The sequence below is a fragment of the Schistosoma mansoni genome, chromosome 6 (genome assembly GCF_000237925.1).
Source record: "Schistosoma mansoni strain Puerto Rico chromosome 6, complete genome".
NCBI classification, from domain to species: Eukaryota; Metazoa; Platyhelminthes; class Trematoda; order Strigeidida; family Schistosomatidae; genus Schistosoma; species Schistosoma mansoni.
In genome coordinates this window covers 1,602,757-1,623,378 of record NC_031500.1, presented here as the reverse complement: position 1 = coordinate 1,623,378, position 20,622 = coordinate 1,602,757, and the positions used below count along the sequence as shown (strand labels likewise).

Here is a 20,622-nt window from a genome sequence, read left to right as displayed (position 1 = left end):
TTTGTTACAATCTTACACTCGGCCGTTCCACCCTTAAACTTTGGCACGTCTCGATATTCTTTTGATACCAAGAGATTGCTAACAAATATATCTTATTGTAACCATTAACAGCCTTCTAGCTTTTGACCTACCGAGGGTTCCACATCGATACCTGGCACTTAATCTTCATGTAATAGTGTCCATAATCAATCGCGACTCGATGCCATCTACAATTGTAAGATCAATATTTTTGTTGTAGAATCTCCATGCTAAGTTTCTGGCTGAATTTTACAGACGAATATGTCATAAAAGAGAAGACTGTTAACTAAATAACAAACATATGAGTATAATCAACTTATCTTACCTATGCCTGAACACCGATTACCACGACGCGCTACGCTGACTAGTACGAGTGATGGTTGGAAGAGAGTTGGGGGCGGCCAAACCAAAACGTGGCATCAGAGCTTGAAGTCACTAACTTCTAGTCTGAGCCATGTGGGCAGATGCAGACTACCTGGTTGGGGTCCGCGTGACTATCGTAACCAATGGTTGGAGACTCTGTGTGACATGGCTCAGAATCGATCACAATGGCGTAGGTTTATACACTCTTTATCTTCCCTTAAACCTTGAGATTAAAATTGCTTCATAACTTTCTTCCTTCCTATACTATATCCTTATATACAACCTTTCTTTTATATACTACTACCATTAAATTAACTACTTCTATGAATCCGGTGTTGATCTTGTTGTGCTAACGAGGCATAGCAACTTGGACCGATGCATCTATGTGCCTGGTCCTACGTTGTAGCTGACTGACTGAATAGGATACGTTTATTGACAATAAAAGAAATGAAAATATAAGGTAAGCTTTCAAAAGTCTATGAATCGAATGTATTATCTGTAAAGCAATACAAATAATATTAGTACATCCACTTTTAGTAAAACAAAAACTATATCAAGAATATGTTCATGATGAAGTGTACATTCTATTTACGAACATTTATATAAGGATAAGATATACCTTCTGGTATATCCACATTTAAAAATCTACACAATGGTTCCCAACCATCACCAAGTTTATGTATTAACAAACGTTCAGATGGTACAGTTTCTATTACAGTTCTATTATATTCATCAAAATACTGAAGCATTTCATTATCATTATCTATATCAAAATCAATTTTACGAAATGCTAATTTCATTGAATCAATAGCCATTTTAATAAATTTTGGACCAAGTTTTAATATTTCATCAGCTTCATCTATTGTTCTATTAGATGGATCATTTGATTTTGGCATTAATGTTTGTCGAAAACTTGATAACCAATCATATTTATCACGTATTGTTAATATAACCTAAACATAAGATAATAAATAAATGAAATTATTATTCAATGTTTATTCATGGATATTGATAAAGTTGTTGAGTGTTGTTAGAGGTATGAGGGTAGTTATCACTTCCTGGTTGTCTACACCGTGGAAGGGTTCTTCTAGAGGTATCTGAAGAGGAAATTGGATTATAAGTGATCTTAATGAGCTGAGAGCGTGATCGCAGTGCCCAAAGGACAACTGCTTGAGGTCGGTCACACACGACCTTTTTGTGGGTAGTTTTTATGTTAGCTCCGTTCTTCAAAGGACCTTACCGTCGGAGATGGAAATCCGTGGGATAAGGCGAGGTGTACATTTTTAGGGTCGACCTTTTCCAACCCCACCCCTCCTTGTGGGAAGGCAGCATCGACGACACACCTCTGTACAGTCGACAGTACGACTTCGCCTTCGGACCTTAGGCTTGTTGCTTTTAGTCTTATCATTCCTCAACCGACCTGTCTGGCATGGTAGGACCTTGAGGAACGATTGTTCCAGCCAGTATAGCTCGACTGGCTCATAATCAAGCCTGACCACCACGTCAAGGTAGCAGCAAAGGTCGGGATATTGATAAATCATACATAAATGATTATTTGTAAAATTAGTAAACAGGCGTTACAATTTTGAATCGTTTTTCTGGTTAGAGTTTTTGCCCAGGACAGAGTTGGATGGAGAATACTGATGTGCGGCCTATGCTACTCCACGAAGGGTAACAGGCGTAAGTAAGTAAGTATTACAATTTTGATAATTGAACAAAAAGTTTAGCATACATACATCTGTATTTGGATTATCTGTATAAATTAATAATCCAATTTCCTGAAGTTGTAGTGAGAAGCAGTGACTAGTGGAGTTAAACCAGGTCTGTTGTGAGATAGTGGCTCACTGAAGACAATGGTGGATGTGTCACTTAATTTCGTGGATCAGTTGAAGTTAGACAATAATGCCCATTGAATGCTGGCCAGCTCAGTGGTCTAGAGGTCAAGTGTTCGCGCGTGAGACTGATAGATCCTGTATTCGAATCTCGCGAGGTGGGATGGTGGATGCATACTGATGCGGAGTCTCACAATAGGACGAAACAGCCGTCCAGTGCTTCCAGGTTTTCCATGGTGGTCTAACTTTAATTGACTCATGATCTCAACTATATAATATTAAAGTACATGATGAGATTATAATTTATGGATGATATTTGAGCAACGCAAAAAAATGACCTCGGAATGTCCAACCGTTTATCAAAGTTAAATGAAGGTTATAGATTAGTGTGAGGAATCAGCATTAGGAATTACATTTGATGTTTTCATGATGAAGTGATATCAACTATAATGCCAAAATGATATTTAACCAAATGAATCAGTGAATTTCGTGCCAAAATTCAAAACCTACATGAATGGTTCATTCATAAGTTACAGTCTCATCAAAATGTGACATTGTGTATGTCTTGGTGAACAAAGTCGATTGTCATATAGTTAGTTTCAATGTAAATCTAACATTTAAGTCTCCAGATAATTGTAAATGAGTTTAGTAAAACTACTTTTACTGTATAGTAACTTTGATTTTGTTTCCTTTTTTCCCTATAATTCTAAAGAAACTTCTATCTTTGCTTATAATGCTTGTGAATTAAGGCTATATAGAGGCAGTACGCACAATATGCACTTATGGCCAATAAGAGAGAGACTGATCAGCTGCAGTCCTAAAACATCAATGGGAAGATTCAAATAAACAATACCAAGTGAATTTAAAACTTTATCCCATTGCACAAGCAGGTGACCATCAGGACTCAATAGCTAAGTGGATAAAGCGATCGCGTTTGAAGTGGACGATAATGGGTCCGAGTCCCAGAGTGAACACAACTCTGAAATGCAGATACATCCAGCTGACGAGTCCCAAATAGGATGAAACGTGCGTATTGGATTCCACTCCTAGCCACTATCCATCAATGCTTATAAACTTCCTAATGTTTTATCTATTTCCTTAATTATCATTTTGTATAATCATCAATGCTATATTTAGTTCTCTTTGAAATATTCTATCATAAGATCGAAGAAGTGACTACATTTAAAGAATTGAACTCATTAAACTTCAATTCTACCGGAAGTTTATGCTGATGATGTCGTTCAGAAGAACAATGAAAAATCTACGACCAAACCATCCAGCTTGCTTACTTAACAAAGAACACATTACTCCGAGAAATAGAGACAGACATTAGAAGAATGAACAAAAGTTGGATAGAACTAGAAAGGAAGGCTGAGGATAGAGTGGGTTGGAGAATGCTAGTCGGCAGTCTAAGCTCCATTGGGGGTAACAGGCGTAAGTAATCTTCAAGAACAGGTTAGAGGTCATATGGAGTTGGAATTAGTAACATAAGAGATGGGTTATACAATAATCAAACAAGGTCTGTAGGAATATAAAGTGGATTTCTTGATAATTTAAGAGGTTATGAAGGGTTTACATAAGATCACTAGAATTAAAGATTGATAAGATGGATTACATAATCAATGAAATTGGATTTGAAGAGGTTACATAATTTAAGAGGATCAAGTGAATGAACACGTAAGAGTGAAGAAACGGTTTTCATGTATATAAAATAAGACCATATAACAAAATGAGCACTAATAATGATAATGACAAAAATAATTGAAAGCATGAGTCAATTGAAGCTAGACCACCAAGGAAAACGTGGAACCACTGGACGGCCGTTTCGTCCTATTGTGGGACTCCTCAGCAGTGCGCGTCCACGATCTTGCCTCGCGAGATTCGAATCCAGGACCTATCAGTTTCGCCCGCGATCACTTAACCAATAGACTACTGAGCTGGCCAGCATTCAACAGCACTATTGTCTAACTTCAAACAATCCACAAATCCCCATTCTGATAAAAAAAAATATCATCAAAATACCTTTACAAATTGAATTACTTTATTTCATTTAACATCAATGAACATCAGTATTTGATTATGAAAGTTAAATGTATTGGATATTGTTTCCATGACTATCTTATATCCAATCGGGGAACATGTGTATGATTGTATCTAATGATTGATGTTTAATTAATTGTTCTGTTAATTGTGTCATCTGATGATGAGAATTAATACAAGAGTAATCTATTCCATTTGGTATCTCCACATTTAAAAATTTACACAATGGTTCCCAACCATCACCAAGACGAAGTACTAGAAGACGATCTGATGGTACAGTTTCTTGTACCATTCTATTATACTCATCATAACATTCAAGGAGTACTTGATCATCATCAAAATTAAGATCATCTTTTTGAAATGCAAACTTTAATGAGTCTTCAGTTAATTTATAGAAATCTGAATTAAGTCCTAAGACTTTATCACCTTCTTCAATTTTTAATTTCCATGGATCATTTGATTTGGGTAAGACTACTTTACGTAAACTATGTAACCGATCATATTTATCACGTATTGTTAATAGAACCTGAAAAGGGTTATCAAAGAAATAATATATATATTTGCTTGTTAACTCAGATATGAAACATTGAATGAATGGACTAAAACATGTACAAGTTAGTAATGAATTCAGGAGACTGGAAGTCTTGACAGAGAACTGTGGATCAACAGTGGCACTTGTTACCAAATCACCCTCAAGTCACCTTAAGAGTAGTTGTAATGAATTTGGGATGATTTATAGTCTTTATAGGGAACCGTAGATTGAAGGTGACACTTGTTGACAAAGACTACTGGTCATCTGGAAGATAATGGTGCCATAGTTGAAATCATGAGTCAATTGAAGATAGACCACCAAAGAAGACCTGGAAACACTGGACGGCCGTTTCGTCCTATTGTGGGACTCCTCAGCCGTGGTCTATCGGTTAAGTGCTCTAGAGCGAGACTGGTAGGTTCTGGGTTCGAATCTCGAGAAGCGAGATTGTGGATGCTTACTGCTGAGGAGTCCAACAATAGGACGAAACGGCCATCCAGTGCTTCCAGGTTTTCCATGGTGCTCTAGCTTCAATTGTATCACATCCCACTGGGTTTACCAATTTAAATTTGTGTGTGTGGTCACACATACATAGAGGAGGAGCAATCGTGATCTGAAAATTATGATGTGTGAACATATACCAAAATGGTTCCAGAAATAATTAGAATCGAATGACCCAATAAGAGTAGAGGATAAACATTCATCATCCTCTATTGTTAAACATATAATCGAAACAGGTCATTAAGATTGATTTTAACTCGGCTTTTGTGGTGTTGTATAAAAGTGTGAAAGGGCATATACTAAGGTTTATGTGATGCCTTAGCCATACAAAAATTCAAACCCCCTTTTATGTATTCAAAAACAGTTTGTTCTTACCTTAAACCTACCCTGGTAATATTATCCAGAGTGATCAGGTCTCATATTGTTTACACATTATTTTTATGTTTATTATTGTTATTAAAAGTTAACCAACCTTTAAAATCTGATAGAGTATTTTTTTGATGGAGTTTTGTTCTGTGAGCTGGATGGTTTGGTTGTGGAGCTTCTACCCGAAGTTTGTGTTGATGTCGTTCAGAAGAATGATGAAAGCTCCAAATACTTCATTTACAAAATATTAATCAATCGTCTTGAACTTCACTGTTCTTCAGTTTCCATACCAATCACTCTCTGTTCTTATTCTTGTTTTCTTCTCTTCAATCTTCTTAACCCTCTAATTATTATTTTATTTATTTAAACACATAAATATTGGTACAAAGGGGCACCAGATATATATGCGACACACAAATCTCATTCGATTTGTGTGAGGGCTATGATACTGCCCAGGTGCCCAAATCGAAGTAGGTGGTTTTCTTAGGGGGCCACACCACCAGCTTTTGACCTAAAGATCTGATCCACAAGGCAGTGGAGTATCGTGAGGAGATGTAGTCCCATGGTAGCCGGTGATCAACGATTGATTCATAATCCATTTGTTCCCTCAGGATACTGGAGCCAGCTCATGTGCACCATTGGTTTGGAATCAGGGTTTTCCAACTCCCCTAGGTGAACTTTCCGTGTCCACCAACCCGGTCAAAGCGCCAGACATTCACTTTTCGTCTTCTCTTTTTCGTAAACAACACCTGTGGTGCGAGAAGGCGGTGAGTAGGACTTATTTGGCAGAGGCTATATACGCGTGGCCGTCTGAGAGTATTTCTAGAGGGAGAGCGTACTCTTCCCACTCTCGGACGCACCAGGGTATTTGGGAGCTCTTATGAATTTGGGGGGGCAACCTTCTGCCAATAGACATTTCACTTTCAATTAATGATACATACTACTTATATCTGTCGACATCAGTAGCACACACTACTCCAATTTTTTTCAGTATTTAGATCATTTTATCATTTGTAATATTGCTATTTGATAAGTTACTCTCTATTTAGGCAGATTATTATGTCAGTGATACCGTCTTACAAATCATCTTTTATAATTACTTGAATACATTTGACCTAATTCATGTCATTCAAGAAACTAATGTGATTATTATAGATGATAAGTTGATCTGAAAATTGACAATGTGAATACTTCTTAAGGAATTATCTGATTTGGTAATCTCTCATTCATTCAAATTGACATGTATAAAGGTTATCATAGAAGTAGCATATTTATCTTTCATACTTTGGATGTAGTTCTAAAAGGAGAGAAAAACGTCTTGTGTGAGATGCTTATCTTATGATTTGTATGACTAAATCCTACAGATTTTGAAATCACGAGTCAATTGAAGGTAGACCACCATGGAAATCCTGGAAGCATTGAACGGCTGTTTCGTTCCATTGTGGAACTCCTCAGCAGTGCTCATCCACGATCCCTCCTCGCGAGATTCGAACCCAGGATCTATCAGTCTCTCGCGCGAGCGCTTAACCTCTATACCACTGAGGTGGCCGGCATGCAACGTTGTTAATGTCTAAGAGATTTATAGATAAAGATAAACTGTTTTCTATTATCTTTTCCACTAACGTTTTACAACGTACATCAAGGATTATTCCAAACAAATATTATTGACTTATTTACTTACGCCTGTTACTCATCATGGAGGAGCATAGGCCACTCACTAGCATTCTCCATCGAACACTGTCTTGGGCAATCCTCCTGTAGCTCATTTAGACTTATTACCTATCTCAAGCTAGAGTAAAGGAGGAGAATTGGGTATAGAGTCAGCAACCTCATCCTGTAGAAAACAACCTTGCTAAAAAACAAAAAACGCCAACCAACTAAATATAGGTTGTGTTTTATCTGAAAGTAATCCATGTGCACTCTTGACCATTCAGGAAACTGTGTAGATTCTCCCATAAATTTATGTGGACATTGTCATTTAGATCAATAAAAGATCATTTTCGAACTACATAGAATGAATTACATTTTTTCCTCCTTCTTTTATTACTTTTCAGCAGTATGATCTTTGGAAATGAAACTAAGGATCACTCGCATGAATTTCAGGACTACCGACGACCATGTTTCCTTCAAATCTGTGTCAGTATTGGATTGTGTACATTTCTCAACCATAAATAATGAATAATATAGTACTGTGATTATCATTTGTGATTAGTGAAACCTTCCTTGATTGTTGATAAAATCAAATAATATCAGATAAGCTACATATTGGTTAAATAGGCAGACAGATCGTGGTTATCATAAGTTTCAGTTATTCTAAGGCTTTTGATATTTCCGAGTATCTATAATGTGTATTTCAACTAAGGCCCCCAAATGCCCTGGTATGGCCGAGAGTGGGGAGAGTACGCTCTCCCTCTAGAAATACTCTCAGACGGCCACGCGTATATAGCCTCTGCCAAATAAGTCCTACTCACTGCCTTCTCGCACCACAGGTGTTGTTTACGGAATTGAGAAGACGAAAAGCGAATGTCCGGCGCTTTAACTGGGTTCGTGGACACGGAATCTCCACCTAGGGGAGTTGGAAAACCCTGATTCCAAACCAATGGTGCACATCGGCTGGCTCTAGTATCCTGAAGGAACGAATGGCGTATGAACCAACTGTTGGTCACCGGCTACCATGGGACTACATCTCCTCACGATACTCCACTGCCTTGTGGATCAGATCTTTAGGTCAAAAGCTGGTGGTGTGGCCCCCTAAGAAAACCACCTACTTCGATTTGGGCACCTGGGCAGTATCACAGCCCTCACACAAATCAAATGAGATTCGTGTGGTGCATTTATATCTGGTGCCCCTTTGTACCAATATTTATGTGTTTAAAATAAATAAGACAACCATTAAAAACCTGGAAGCGCTGATTAACCGTTTTGTCCTTATATAGGACTCCTCAACAGTACGCATTTATGATCCCACACGTTGGATTCAAACCCAGGACCTTCATTCTCGCGTATGAACGTTTAACCTCTAGACCACTGAATCTAACTTCAACCACCTTCCACCACTGTCTTCAATGAGTTATTACCTCACAAGAGACTTATCAACATTAATATTAGAATAGAATGATATTATTTCTTATGTTTAATTATATAACTGTTAGGATATTACCAATTTATAAGTATCTGATAGGGTTTTGTGGATATTATAGTAATTTCAGTAGTTGAAATCATGGGTCAATTGAAGGTAGACCGTCATGGGAAACCTAGAAGCACTGGATGGCCGTTTCGTCCTGTGGTGGGACTCCCCATCAGTGTGCACTCACGATCACACCTCATGAAATTCGAACGCAGGATGTATCAGTCTTATGCGAAAGCTCTTAACCTCTGGACCGCTGAGCCTGGCTTCAAAAGATATCTCCTGTAGTTCTAATGAGAAGCAGTGACCAGTGGAGTTCAACCAGGTCTTTTGTGAGATAGTAACTCACTGAAGACAATAGTGGATGTGTCGTTCAATTTCGTGGATTGGTTGAAGTTACACACTAACACCGTTTGATGCCGACCGGCTCAATGATCTAGAGGTTAAGTGTCCGCGCGCGAGACCTACAGGTCTTGGATTCGAATCTCGCGAGATGGGATCGTGAATGAGCACTGCTGAGAAGTCTTACACTAGAACGAAACAGCCATCCACTGCTTCCAGGTTTTTCATGGTAATCTACCCTTCAATTGACTCATGATCTCAACTATTGAAATTTAAAAGTAATACAAAAAACAACCCAACAAAATTACCTTCGCATTCGGATATATATTCATTAATTCTTTATAAAATCCACATGCTGGTACATCGGTTACTGCTTCATAATTATTTAAGATCTCTTTCAGTCCATCCTGAATTATTAATTCATTAGTTGATTCCATTTTCAATGCTTCATCAAATAGTTTTTGCCATTTATCTATATCATTTTGTTGTTTAATTATAATTTCAGTCATATGATAACATGGTTTATGATAAATGATTTCTAAAGCATTTTTTAAACTTTTTGTACCAGTTCTTGGTAGACCAGCTCCAATAACCAATAAGTCATTTGATGATTCTGACATATAACTCGATATATATATATATATATTTATTGAATGCAATGAAGAGATACTACTTATATACTGATTATTGAAGAATAGTGATCATTTTAGGCCAATAGTTCATTGATCATGATCATTATGAATGATCATAGAGAGGTAGATTATAGAAAAAAAAAGAAAAAAAAGAGATTTATTGCTTGATCATAATGATAAGTATTTAGGTTAGGTATGATACTACTAATAAGATAATGTAAATCGACAAAAAATAACTGTTCTTTATATAATCTTATGATGTAAGGCAATAACATAAGGTTGTCGGTTGGTTGATGGAATAATCAAACATTAAGATCGTTGGATACCGTCTCAATAGTCTAGAGGTTATTTGTTTGTGTGGATGACTGAAAGTCCTGGGTTCGAGTCCCATATACAAGATTGTGGATACATACTGTTGAGGAGTCTTATATTAGGGAAGAAACGTCCGTATAGCTTAGATTGACTCATGAATTCATCCATTAAAATAGTAGTATAGTTAGTAAAAATGATCAAATGAAAATTGCTTACAATTTGAATGATGGATTACTATTCAATAATGCAGAATAGAAAACTGTTAAGTATCAATGGGTCAGTAGTTATAATATAATAAAAATTATAAATTCATGTGTCTATGTAAGCTAAGCAACCATTGAATATGTGGAAGTATTGGACGACCGTTTCGTCCTAATACGAAACTCTTCAGCAATGTACATCCACGATCCAATACACAGGATTCGAACTCAAGATCCTTTCGGTCTCGTGTGTGAACACTTAATCTTTAGCTTAAATTGACTCATGAATTCAACGAATAAAATGACTAAAATCTACACAAACCCTATCCTCATCATAATATCAGTCATACTTTCACTCCTATTTATAGTTTGTTTCATTATAAATAGATATCCATTGTATACATTAGTACAAAATATAATTGTCATTATTAACAATGGATGAAATCATTGGTAAAGTACAAATTGAATTGTACTCATACTATTTCTTGATAAGTACAAATAAGCATTTTACACTTGGTAACAAACTAACTATACTCTTCTAAGTAGTTACTATATTGTAACCGTATAATCTAAAGGAATAGATGATAGACAAAGATGGATAGTGGTTAACAGTGGAATCCAGGACACGCGTCTCGTCCTGTTTGGGACTTGTCAGCTGGATGTACCTGTATCTCAGAGTTGGTGTTCACTCTGGGACTCGAATTCAAAGCCGTTCGCTCCAAATAATGGGAAGATATAAGTAAACAATACCAAGTGAATCTAAAACTTCACCCCATTGTACAAGCAGGTGGCCATCAGGACTCAGTAGCTAAGTGGATAACTCGATGGCGTCCGAGTCCCAGAGTGAATATCAACTTTGAGATGCAGGTGCATCAAGCTGACGAGTCCCAAATAGGATGAAACGAGTGTCTTGGATTCCACTGTTAGCCATCATCCATCTTTGCTTATAAACCTTGTGACCTAGGGCAATTTCGAGGTAATACGCACAGTATGCACATATACCAATAAGAGATTGATCAATTTCAGTACTAAAGATCAATGGGAAGATACAATTCGACAAAATCAAATGAATTTGAATGGATGATAGGTTGAAAAATGTGTCAGACTTTGTTTTCTAATTTACGTATCCCGATGGTTCAACCTAATACCAATGATCTATTTAGCTTGTGTTTAATCTCATATTGGACTAAAGTCAGCTAGCAACAAACCTACATTCTCATGACAACTGGAAGTTCTGCCTGTTAGCTTGAAAATGATTCTATCCTATGGACATCAAGTGATTGACATGGTGTTCAAAAATATTACTTACAAATATAATAATCAAAATGAGGCCAAAGTACACGATCTCAATAAGCCTATATAATAAAAGAAGAATATTGGTACAAAGGGGCACCAGATATATATGCGCCACACAAAAATTGTCATTTCATTTAATTGTGTGAGGGCTATGGTACTGCCCGCGTCTCCAGACCGAAGCAGGTGGTTCTCTTAAGGGATCACAACTGAGGCCTTCGAACTAATGGTCTGATCCACAAGGTAGTGGAGAATTGTGAGGAGATGCAGTCCCATGGTAGCCGGTGATTAACTATTGGTTCATAGGCCAATTTTTCCCTCAGGATACTGGAGACCATGTGCAACATTGGTTTGGAATGAGAGTTTTCCAACTCTCCTAGGTGAATTTTCCGTGTCCACCAACCCGGTTGAAGCGCTGGACATCCGCTTTTCACCGTCTCAATTTCGTAAACAACACCTGAGTTAGGAGAAAGCAATGAGTAGGACTTCCCTGACAGAGGCTGTATACACGTGGCCATTTGAGAGCATTTTTGAGAAAGAGAGGGCGGGCCTTCTTCAGAAAAGTTTGCGATCTTTCTCTGTACAATTTACAAAAGAGTACAATCAGAGACATTAAAGTGTTTGGCAGGTAACATGCATTGAAAAGAATGTACATTATTCAGATGTTGATTCATAAACTGCTAACATCTAACTGGTGATCACTCAACAGTAATCATCAGTATCGATCAAGAAATAAGAAAAAGGAGACTTGTTGAAATATTTTATGCTGTGAACTCTATTTTGTACCTAAAATATAATATTAATTAAAGCTATCACTTACTTAAGCTTGTGACTCGCAATGGAGCATAGGCCGCCGACCGGAATTCACCAACCCACTCTGTCCCGGGCCTTCCTTTCTAATTGTATCCAATATTTGTTCAATCTTCTCATATCTGTTTCCATTTCTCGGTGTAATGTGTTCTTTGATCATCCTCTTCTTCTTTAACCTTCAGGATTCCATGTGAGGGTTTGCCTTTTGAGGCAGTTGGATGATTTCCTCAATATATGTCTTATCCACTTCCAGTGCTTTTTCCTGATTCCTTCCGTCGCTGAAATTTGATTTGTTCTCTCCCACAGTAGAATGTTGGATTAAAGCTATTATTAGTAGTATAATAATAGTACAATCAAATTACAATAGGAAAGACAGATTCATTTACTCTTTTTTTGCTTAAACCTCTAGTATTTGGATAATCACGTTTTTATGATAGAATACAATAGATTTTCATATAATAATATGACATTCTTTGTTCAAGTCAGAAAACAATGATCCGATGAAATAAGTAGTATAAACATTTTTCAAAATGAAATTGTAAAGACGGCTCGTCGGTAAACTCTAGGAAGCCTTAAGAAGCCCAGAAAGAGCCGCAGACATTCCATCCAATCACTGCTAGGGGAATGTTCTAGAATGTCGACGTGTAGCTTCCCCATTGGATGGATAAGAATGACCCCTATGTGCCTATTGGTTGACCGAAATGGTGATTTACATTCAGCCAATAACTATAAAAACATGAGATTTCTGTACTATATTTTGACACTATTTTGGGGAATAAAAGTTCCTACTTACTAGTCTTCTGTCTTCTCTATTGCGACGTTGCGGGTTTGATCGTTCAAGTAGTCTGTAGTACGCGGCATAGTAAGAATCAAAGTTCTAGATATAACAGAAATATTCAAGATCAATACTGATTTACTTACACACTGAGTAAAATTTACAGTTTACGAGACAATGATATTCCTCACGATGTCATGGAAACGGACAAGGTATTTTTGAATACATTGTATCTGGTAGCGTTCCCATCACTTGAAGCGTTAAAGAGCGCCATTATAACTTATGAAAGAGCAACGTACAGTCATTATGCGGTTAGAGATTCTCATTTCCATGGAGATCGGAAGCCGTATTTAAAATTTGTATGTTGGAGAAATGGCTATAAAACACCTAGCGTTTCCGCACGGCCAAGTAGATGAAGGACGTAAATTGATTGGTGTTAATATATTTTTCATGAAGGACTTTCATCCACACTCACTGTCTGGCCTTCATCTTTTGTAAGTTTATTGAAGGTTATTGGACTGTAGTTTGTGGGAATGTGCATCACAATCACGAGTGCAATTCCCTGAGGTACGACTGTAATAATTGGATGCGCAAATTAAAGGGGGTGGAATTGGAAACAGTGAAACCACTGTTGATATCTGGTACATCAGCATTGAATATTATACACTCCGCTTACTAGTCCTATTGGAAATGCCTTAATGCTCAAGATGTTTTTAATATGCGTCACAAAACGTTCTCACAGGTTAACCTCCCTGGTAAGCAATGTGCATATTTATATTGTTAACGTTAGTTGATTACGCTAAATTGAAAAATCACATCACGTCACTTGGTGGCCATTGTGATTATCAATTGGATGCAGATAATTGTCTATCGTATTTCTTCTTAGCAACTGTAGACCAAATTAATCCGTCGAATCGTTTTCTCGATGTTGTTGGTTTCGATGGGACACACAAAACCAATAATGAAAACATGTTTCTGTATCACGTTGTCGCTCTTGATATGAATTTCATGGCAATGCCCGTTTGTATTGCATTTATAAGTCGCAAAACATCGACTTTGCATTTTCATTTCCTCTCGTTCTTACGCCGATTGAGTAACAATAGAGAGGTGGTTGGTATTGTTACCGATGATTCACATGCTATAGCTTCTGCCATAACGCAGGTGTATCCGGATTCACACCACCTTTTGTGCCACGTGCACCTAACTCGAAATGTTATTAAGAGGGTAGGCCTTCCTTTCTTTGGCATAAACCCATTCACCTTAATAGTAGAGGCTCCGATCTCATCTTCTTCAAATATTCTTCCGTTTTATGCTAACTCGAAATGTGGAAAGGTAAATCGAAATATGCATTACAATGTTTTGTAACTTCCAGGGGTATCTGTCATTCATTAAAGCAGCAGACGGAAGTTTCTATCAATATTTGAGAAATCATTTACTGTTGAAAAAGCACAAGTGGTCAAATGGTTTTTGACCTGCTGCGATGCTTCTTGATCAAAGCAATACGAATTTCGTTTAGACGACCTATCGAATTCTTAAATTACATAAGCTGAACAGATCGATATTCAGTATGCTGTTTCGCACTAGATATTGGATGGAAGCGTGAGTTCAAAAGTAGTCTTCTGATTGTAGTAGCAGAGCTGTTCTCAGTCGGGAGCCACAACCACGTCGTCTTCAGGAAAGACATACACCTGCTGAATGTCAACTACGTAAGCGGCACTTGCGTACTCCTGTGACTGACTCTGTTTAGTCGGGGGACTTGTTAAGGGCTGTTGACGCTACACGCACTTACACAGTCTCGAGAAATCCCATTACTTGTTCGTGTGCTTTTTATATAGAAAACGGAGTCCCATGTCGTCACATCTTGGCATACTGTACGCACAGTAACATAGAAGTCAATACCGAAAGAATTAGCGACAGATGGCTGCATTCCAACAGCTATGTAACCAGCATAGCGAAAGACAATGACTTTCCTGTACAAGTCGAACAGACCAACGTACGAACATCGATTAACTGCTTACTTAGGCGTATGTCCGACGAACCATCTACCATTGTCTATAACTGTGCTCATCAGGTGCTTCACGGTGGAATACCTTCAACTACATTGACCTTGTCTACAGCGGACAGCTTTCCGACCGATGCCTCCAGTTCTACAGACATGGCAATGCCCATCGTCTAACATACTTCACGCATAAACCATCAAGAAAACGTATATTTGCAAGCAACGTTTAGTAACGACGAGGGTGAAGTACTTTCTATGAACTCAGAAGAGTTTATGGAACGTGACTACGAGGAAGACGAACGTGCGCACAATGACATACAGTGTGACATATACAATCTATTTCAGTCGCCCAGTGAGATCGCTAATGGAAGTGCTTGGATTTGTTGTCCATGCAGTGCTATGTTTCATTGGTTTTGTGCTTACGACCAATCACAAGTATTCGATGGGTTCCACTGTCCTATGTGCGGCGCTGTTACGGACTCATAGTCAAGCCATTGCTCAGGACAATACAAGCTGTAAAGAGACCGAGTAATGGCCCTTTTCAGGGCCACTCAAAATTTGACTTAAATTTTTTGTTTCCATTCCTTATTTCTATGGCAAAGATCCAGTCATGAAACTATCAAAGATTCATTTTACATTCTTATGATTTTTACCTTAATAAAATGTTGACGGAATAAGTGAGAATTATTCACATTTTTATTATTAATGTCAGAAGATTTGATAGTTCAGTCACTATGGTATTATCATAATTGATCAGTGTTTGTTCACCTGACCTTCCCCATAGGAATAATGCTGTAGTACTAGTGAACTAAGCTCAGCACATTCGTCTACAGAAACTATGTAAAAAATCATAGGAATGTAAAATGTATTTTGGTACATAGTGTAGATTAGGTAGCACTGGTAGGCGCTAGAATGATAGGTCCTGGGTTCGAATCTCGCGAGGCCAAGTCATGGATGCGCACGACTGAGGAGTCTCACAATAGGACAAAATGGCCTTCCAGTGCTTCCAGGTTTTTCCCGATGATCTAGCCTCAGATTTATGTCTCCATTTCTATTATTATTTCAATTGTTATTCATTTATCCTTCATATTGATAACTGATATTTATACTCTCGATAAAAGTAATATTTCAAGTCAAAAGTTCATTGGAAAGAAGAAGAAAACAGCTGATCTATACTTTATCAATATACCATAAATCTGAAATCTAATTGATTATATAGAATCATATATATAGTATCTATACTGACTTACATGAACTAATACTATAATCAGATCGAAACATTCCATCAAAGAAATCATATAAATATATATGAACACTAGATATATTCAATCCATCAATTCTTGGCATTCATTTGAATTCATGTCCAAAGAATCAACAACAACAACAATCAATGTTATTGGAGCTGGTCTTCCAAGAACAGGTACAAGTAGTTTAAAAATGGCATTAGAAATACTTTTCCATCAACCATGTTATCATATCATTGAAACAGTAACGAAAAACTATTATGATGTTGGGAGATGGCAACAACTACTTAATGAAGTTCAGAAGATCAACTCGAATGATACAATGATCTATGAAGGTTTAAATGAAATATTGGATGGTTATACATCAGTGACAGATATTCCAGCATGTGGATTTTATAAAGAATTGATGAGGGTGTACCCTTATTCAAAGGTATTATATGAGTGTTAGTTATGAAATTTCATTGATAAGTTTAAATTGTTTTGTTGTAATTCATAAAACAATGTAAATAATGACTCACTAACTTACGTCTGTGACCCCTCGTGAGGGAGGAGCATATGCTGCACACCAGGATTCTCATTTCAACCCTGTCCTGGGCAATCCTTTCCAGTTCTTTCTAGTTCTCACGAGGCGGGATCGCGGATGCGCACTGCTGAGGAGTCCCAAAAACAGGACGAAACGGCCGTCCAATGCTTCCAGGTTTTCCATAGTGGTCTAGCTTCAATTGACTCATGACTTCAATTATGAAGATTCTTTCCAGTTGTTCTTCATCTTTTTCATATCTGCTTCTATTTCCCGACGTAATGTGTTTATTGTCCTTACTCTTTTCTGCTTTCCTTCCGGATTCCAAGTTAGGGTTTGCCTCGTGATGTAGTTTGGTAGTTTTGTTATAGTATGTCTGATCCACTTCCAACGTCTTTTCCTAATTTATTCTTCAGTTGGAAGCTGGTTTGTCCTCTGCCATAAATCGCTGTTGCTGATAATGTCCAGCCAGTGAACGTTGAGTGTTCTGCGTAGACAACTGTTTATAAATACTTGTACCATTTTGATGATTGTTGTAATAATTCTCCACGTTTCAGCTCCATACAGTAGGACTGTCTTGACGTTCGTTTTGAAGATTCTCACTTTGAAGTTAGTTGACAACTGTTTTGAGTTCCATCTGTTTATCAATTGTAGGGATGCTCTTCTGGCTTTAACAATCCTAGCCTTTACATCTGCATCCAATCCTCCTTGTTTATCAACGATGCTTCCCAGGTACGTGAATGTTTCCATTTCTTCCAGAGTTTCTTCATCAAGTCTGATTGGGTTAGTGTAAATAACGAGACTAATTCAATGTCTGTATGCATAAGATGTATAGTTGATTGTATTCAATCAACTGGTTGATCACATTTGGATGGATATAGAATACTTTACTTACTAAATTTTTCTGTTGAAAGGTATCAAGAAAAGTATTGTTCAGAGCTTGAACAAAATGAGTATTGATATTTTGATTGATATTCATGTTATATCTAGAGCTTTAGATTCTTGCTATGCCACGTATTACTAGATTACTTGAATGATCGAACCCGTAACATCGCAAGAGAGAAGACAGAAGGAATGTTATTCCCGAAACAGTGTCAAATATAGTACAACAATTTCATGCATTTATAGTCTTTGGCCGAAAGTAAATCATCCTTTCTGACAGCCAATAGGCACATAAGGGGTCCTTTTTATTCATCCAATAGGGAAACTACACGTCGACATTCTAGAATGTTCCCCTAGCGGTGATTGGATGGAATGCCTTCGGCTCTTTCTGGGCTTCTTAAGGCTTCGTTGAGTTCGCCAACGAGCCATCCTTATAATTAACATTATGGAAGCCTCTAAAGGATTAATTATTTTTTTTTGATGTCAACTGAAAAGTTATACAATTCCATGTTAATGTAAGTTTGTTTATGAGACATTTATGGACTATCAAGGACATAAATGGTTTTACAAATACTCTTATATTTCATAATTGATGAAATATACAAGGTAAATCTTCTTCCTTTTCGTTCCTTTCCTTCAGTCGAATGTTCTTTTTACAGTGTTCATAAATTCTTGAATATAGGATGTATTGATGAATTCAGTATCTAAGTATTAAAGTACATTATTTATCATCATTCGCCATGATAAATCCCTGTCACCCTTGTTTAAATTGAAGTATGTTATCTAGTTATTTGCATTCAGCATGTATTTTACTTGGGTTTCTGGTGGATAGCTATTTGCTTGTGCAATGGGGTGAAGTTTAAATTCACTGAGTGGATAACGCGATGGAGTTTGAAGCGAACGGTAATATGTTCGAGTCTCAGAGTGAACATGAACTCTGAGATGCGGGTACATTCAGCTGACGAGTCCCAAATCGGACGATACGCGCGTCCTGGATTTCACTACTAGACACTATCCATCTTTGCTTATAAATGAAAGTTGATTGATAAAATCATTAGACTCTTGAAAATATACTTACTGACTCAACTACCAACGAGTACAATAACCGAAGCTGTCTCCTCATTGTCTAAATAACATGAACATCGCAAGAAATGATATACTACTTAAAATGTTGCCAGTAAAAGCTACTGTAATCTTGACACTATAATCTGAGTACATCGTATGGATTATAAAGACAAGAATTTTGTCACATGAAGTCGTCCATATTCGGAGAACTATTTTTTGTACGTTACTGTAATGAATATATTGTGCACTTTAAATTGATTCATTTTGATGGAGGTTTGTTCTCTGAGCTGGATGGTTTGGTCGCGGAGCTTTCTTTGTCCTTCTGAACGACATCATTAGCACAAACTTCGGGTTCATTTTTATCTGTCACTTAGTGTAACGTTGTTTTATTTTGTAGTAGTATAGTGCTTTTATTTCACTGTTGAGACCATACCGTGTTCCAGGCTTGTTGAGTTTAGTCAGGCCTTATCTAGTGAAACTGATTGGCTTTCTTGAAATGATTTCCATTTCTCAAGGCTTACAAACTGACTGAATGAGTGTGATTTTGTGTATTAATCATTAACCTAAAGTCTTGGCGCATGGATGTCACGCCAGGGACAAGCATAGTCTACATGCATACAAGTAACATATAAGTTTTCACCCATACATTCCTTGGCATACACATACGTATACTTACCCTGTGAGTGAATTTGTGTTACATGAACACTAGGAACACATACCGTTTTTATCCTATGGCATACAAATAGGTATATTCACGCGCTCGAGAGGATAGATGGTGACTGACCACTTCGAACGTATTTGATACAGCTATCTGTCGCTTACTCATTACATTGATATCACTGTTACATAGGCTTTAACCCCTGAAGTTTATGACATATACATCAGTATTAGCACTGTTTCAAGGAAGGTTGGTAGTCATTTATCCCAGTATTTGCAACCATATTTTTGTTATGTCTTCGACTTGAAGGACTGGGTCACTGGTTTTATCAGATATAGGACAGACACTTTTCAGATTACATTTCTTGTGCTTACCCACGCGCGCACGCCTTGCATATACCATACAGACCGAGACATATTCAATTCATATACATAAGAATACAAGTAAGACAGCTCGCAAGATTTAGATAGTCTCGAAAAACATAACCCAGTAAACCCAGTTTACAACAGAGTGATGGATGAGTCTGATCTCCACCGACCGCTTAAGTTGGCTAGCAAGGTTGCTCACACTACACAGAAACATTGTTGAAAAGCCTTGCTGCTAGTTAGTTATTTTGAGCCCCCAATCTTGGATATTCGTGGATATTATGTCAAACTACTTCATATTTTTGTCAGAACAAATTACTACCGAAAATTGTGGATTGGAATGAAATAAATTTGAGCCTCCATTGTTGTAAAAGTGGATTCTGTTCACATAGACCTGATTTCTAATCAAATCTTACCATGGCTACATTGATACAAATTGGACGGCCATGTGTAACTTCTGGTAAATTAAAAATATTTTTGAACGACAGTCAGGATAAATCACATCTTGTGTAGGAGATCATAAACTTCAATATTGTTTTCTTTTAGAACATCATCGAAGGTACTCTTTCTGAGATGGTGGAGAAGATTTGTAGCTCAGGTGGGTGATTTTGATGAAGTTTTGTTCTCTGAGCTGGATGGTTTGGTCGTGGAGCTTTCAAACACTTCACCTCTACCCGAGGTTTATACTGATGATGTCGTTCAGAAGGACTATGAAAGCTCCACGACTAAAACATCTAGCTCAGAGGACG

The 20,622-nt window shown here is 37.4% G+C and overlaps 2 protein-coding genes across 2 annotated transcripts; one reads left to right on the top strand and one right to left on the bottom strand.

The window, feature by feature from the left end:
* Positions 1-843: 843 nt before the first annotated feature.
* Positions 844-9,738, bottom strand: Smp_170890 (putative nad dependent epimerase/dehydratase; the record flags this gene model as incomplete). The annotated part of the gene is made up of 3 exons (XM_018797910.1): positions 844-1,334; positions 4,462-4,779; positions 9,427-9,738. The coding sequence occupies 3 exons, from the start codon at positions 9,736-9,738 to the stop codon at positions 966-968; spliced, it is 999 nt and encodes a 332-aa protein (XP_018652905.1). The 3' UTR covers positions 844-965.
* Positions 9,739-16,498: 6,760 nt separating this feature from the next.
* Positions 16,499-16,831, top strand: Smp_089380 (hypothetical protein; the record flags this gene model as incomplete). The annotated part of the gene is made up of 1 exon (XM_018797909.1): positions 16,499-16,831. The coding sequence occupies one exon, from the start codon at positions 16,499-16,501 to the stop codon at positions 16,829-16,831; it is 333 nt and encodes a 110-aa protein (XP_018652904.1).
* Positions 16,832-20,622: the final 3,791 nt, after the last annotated feature.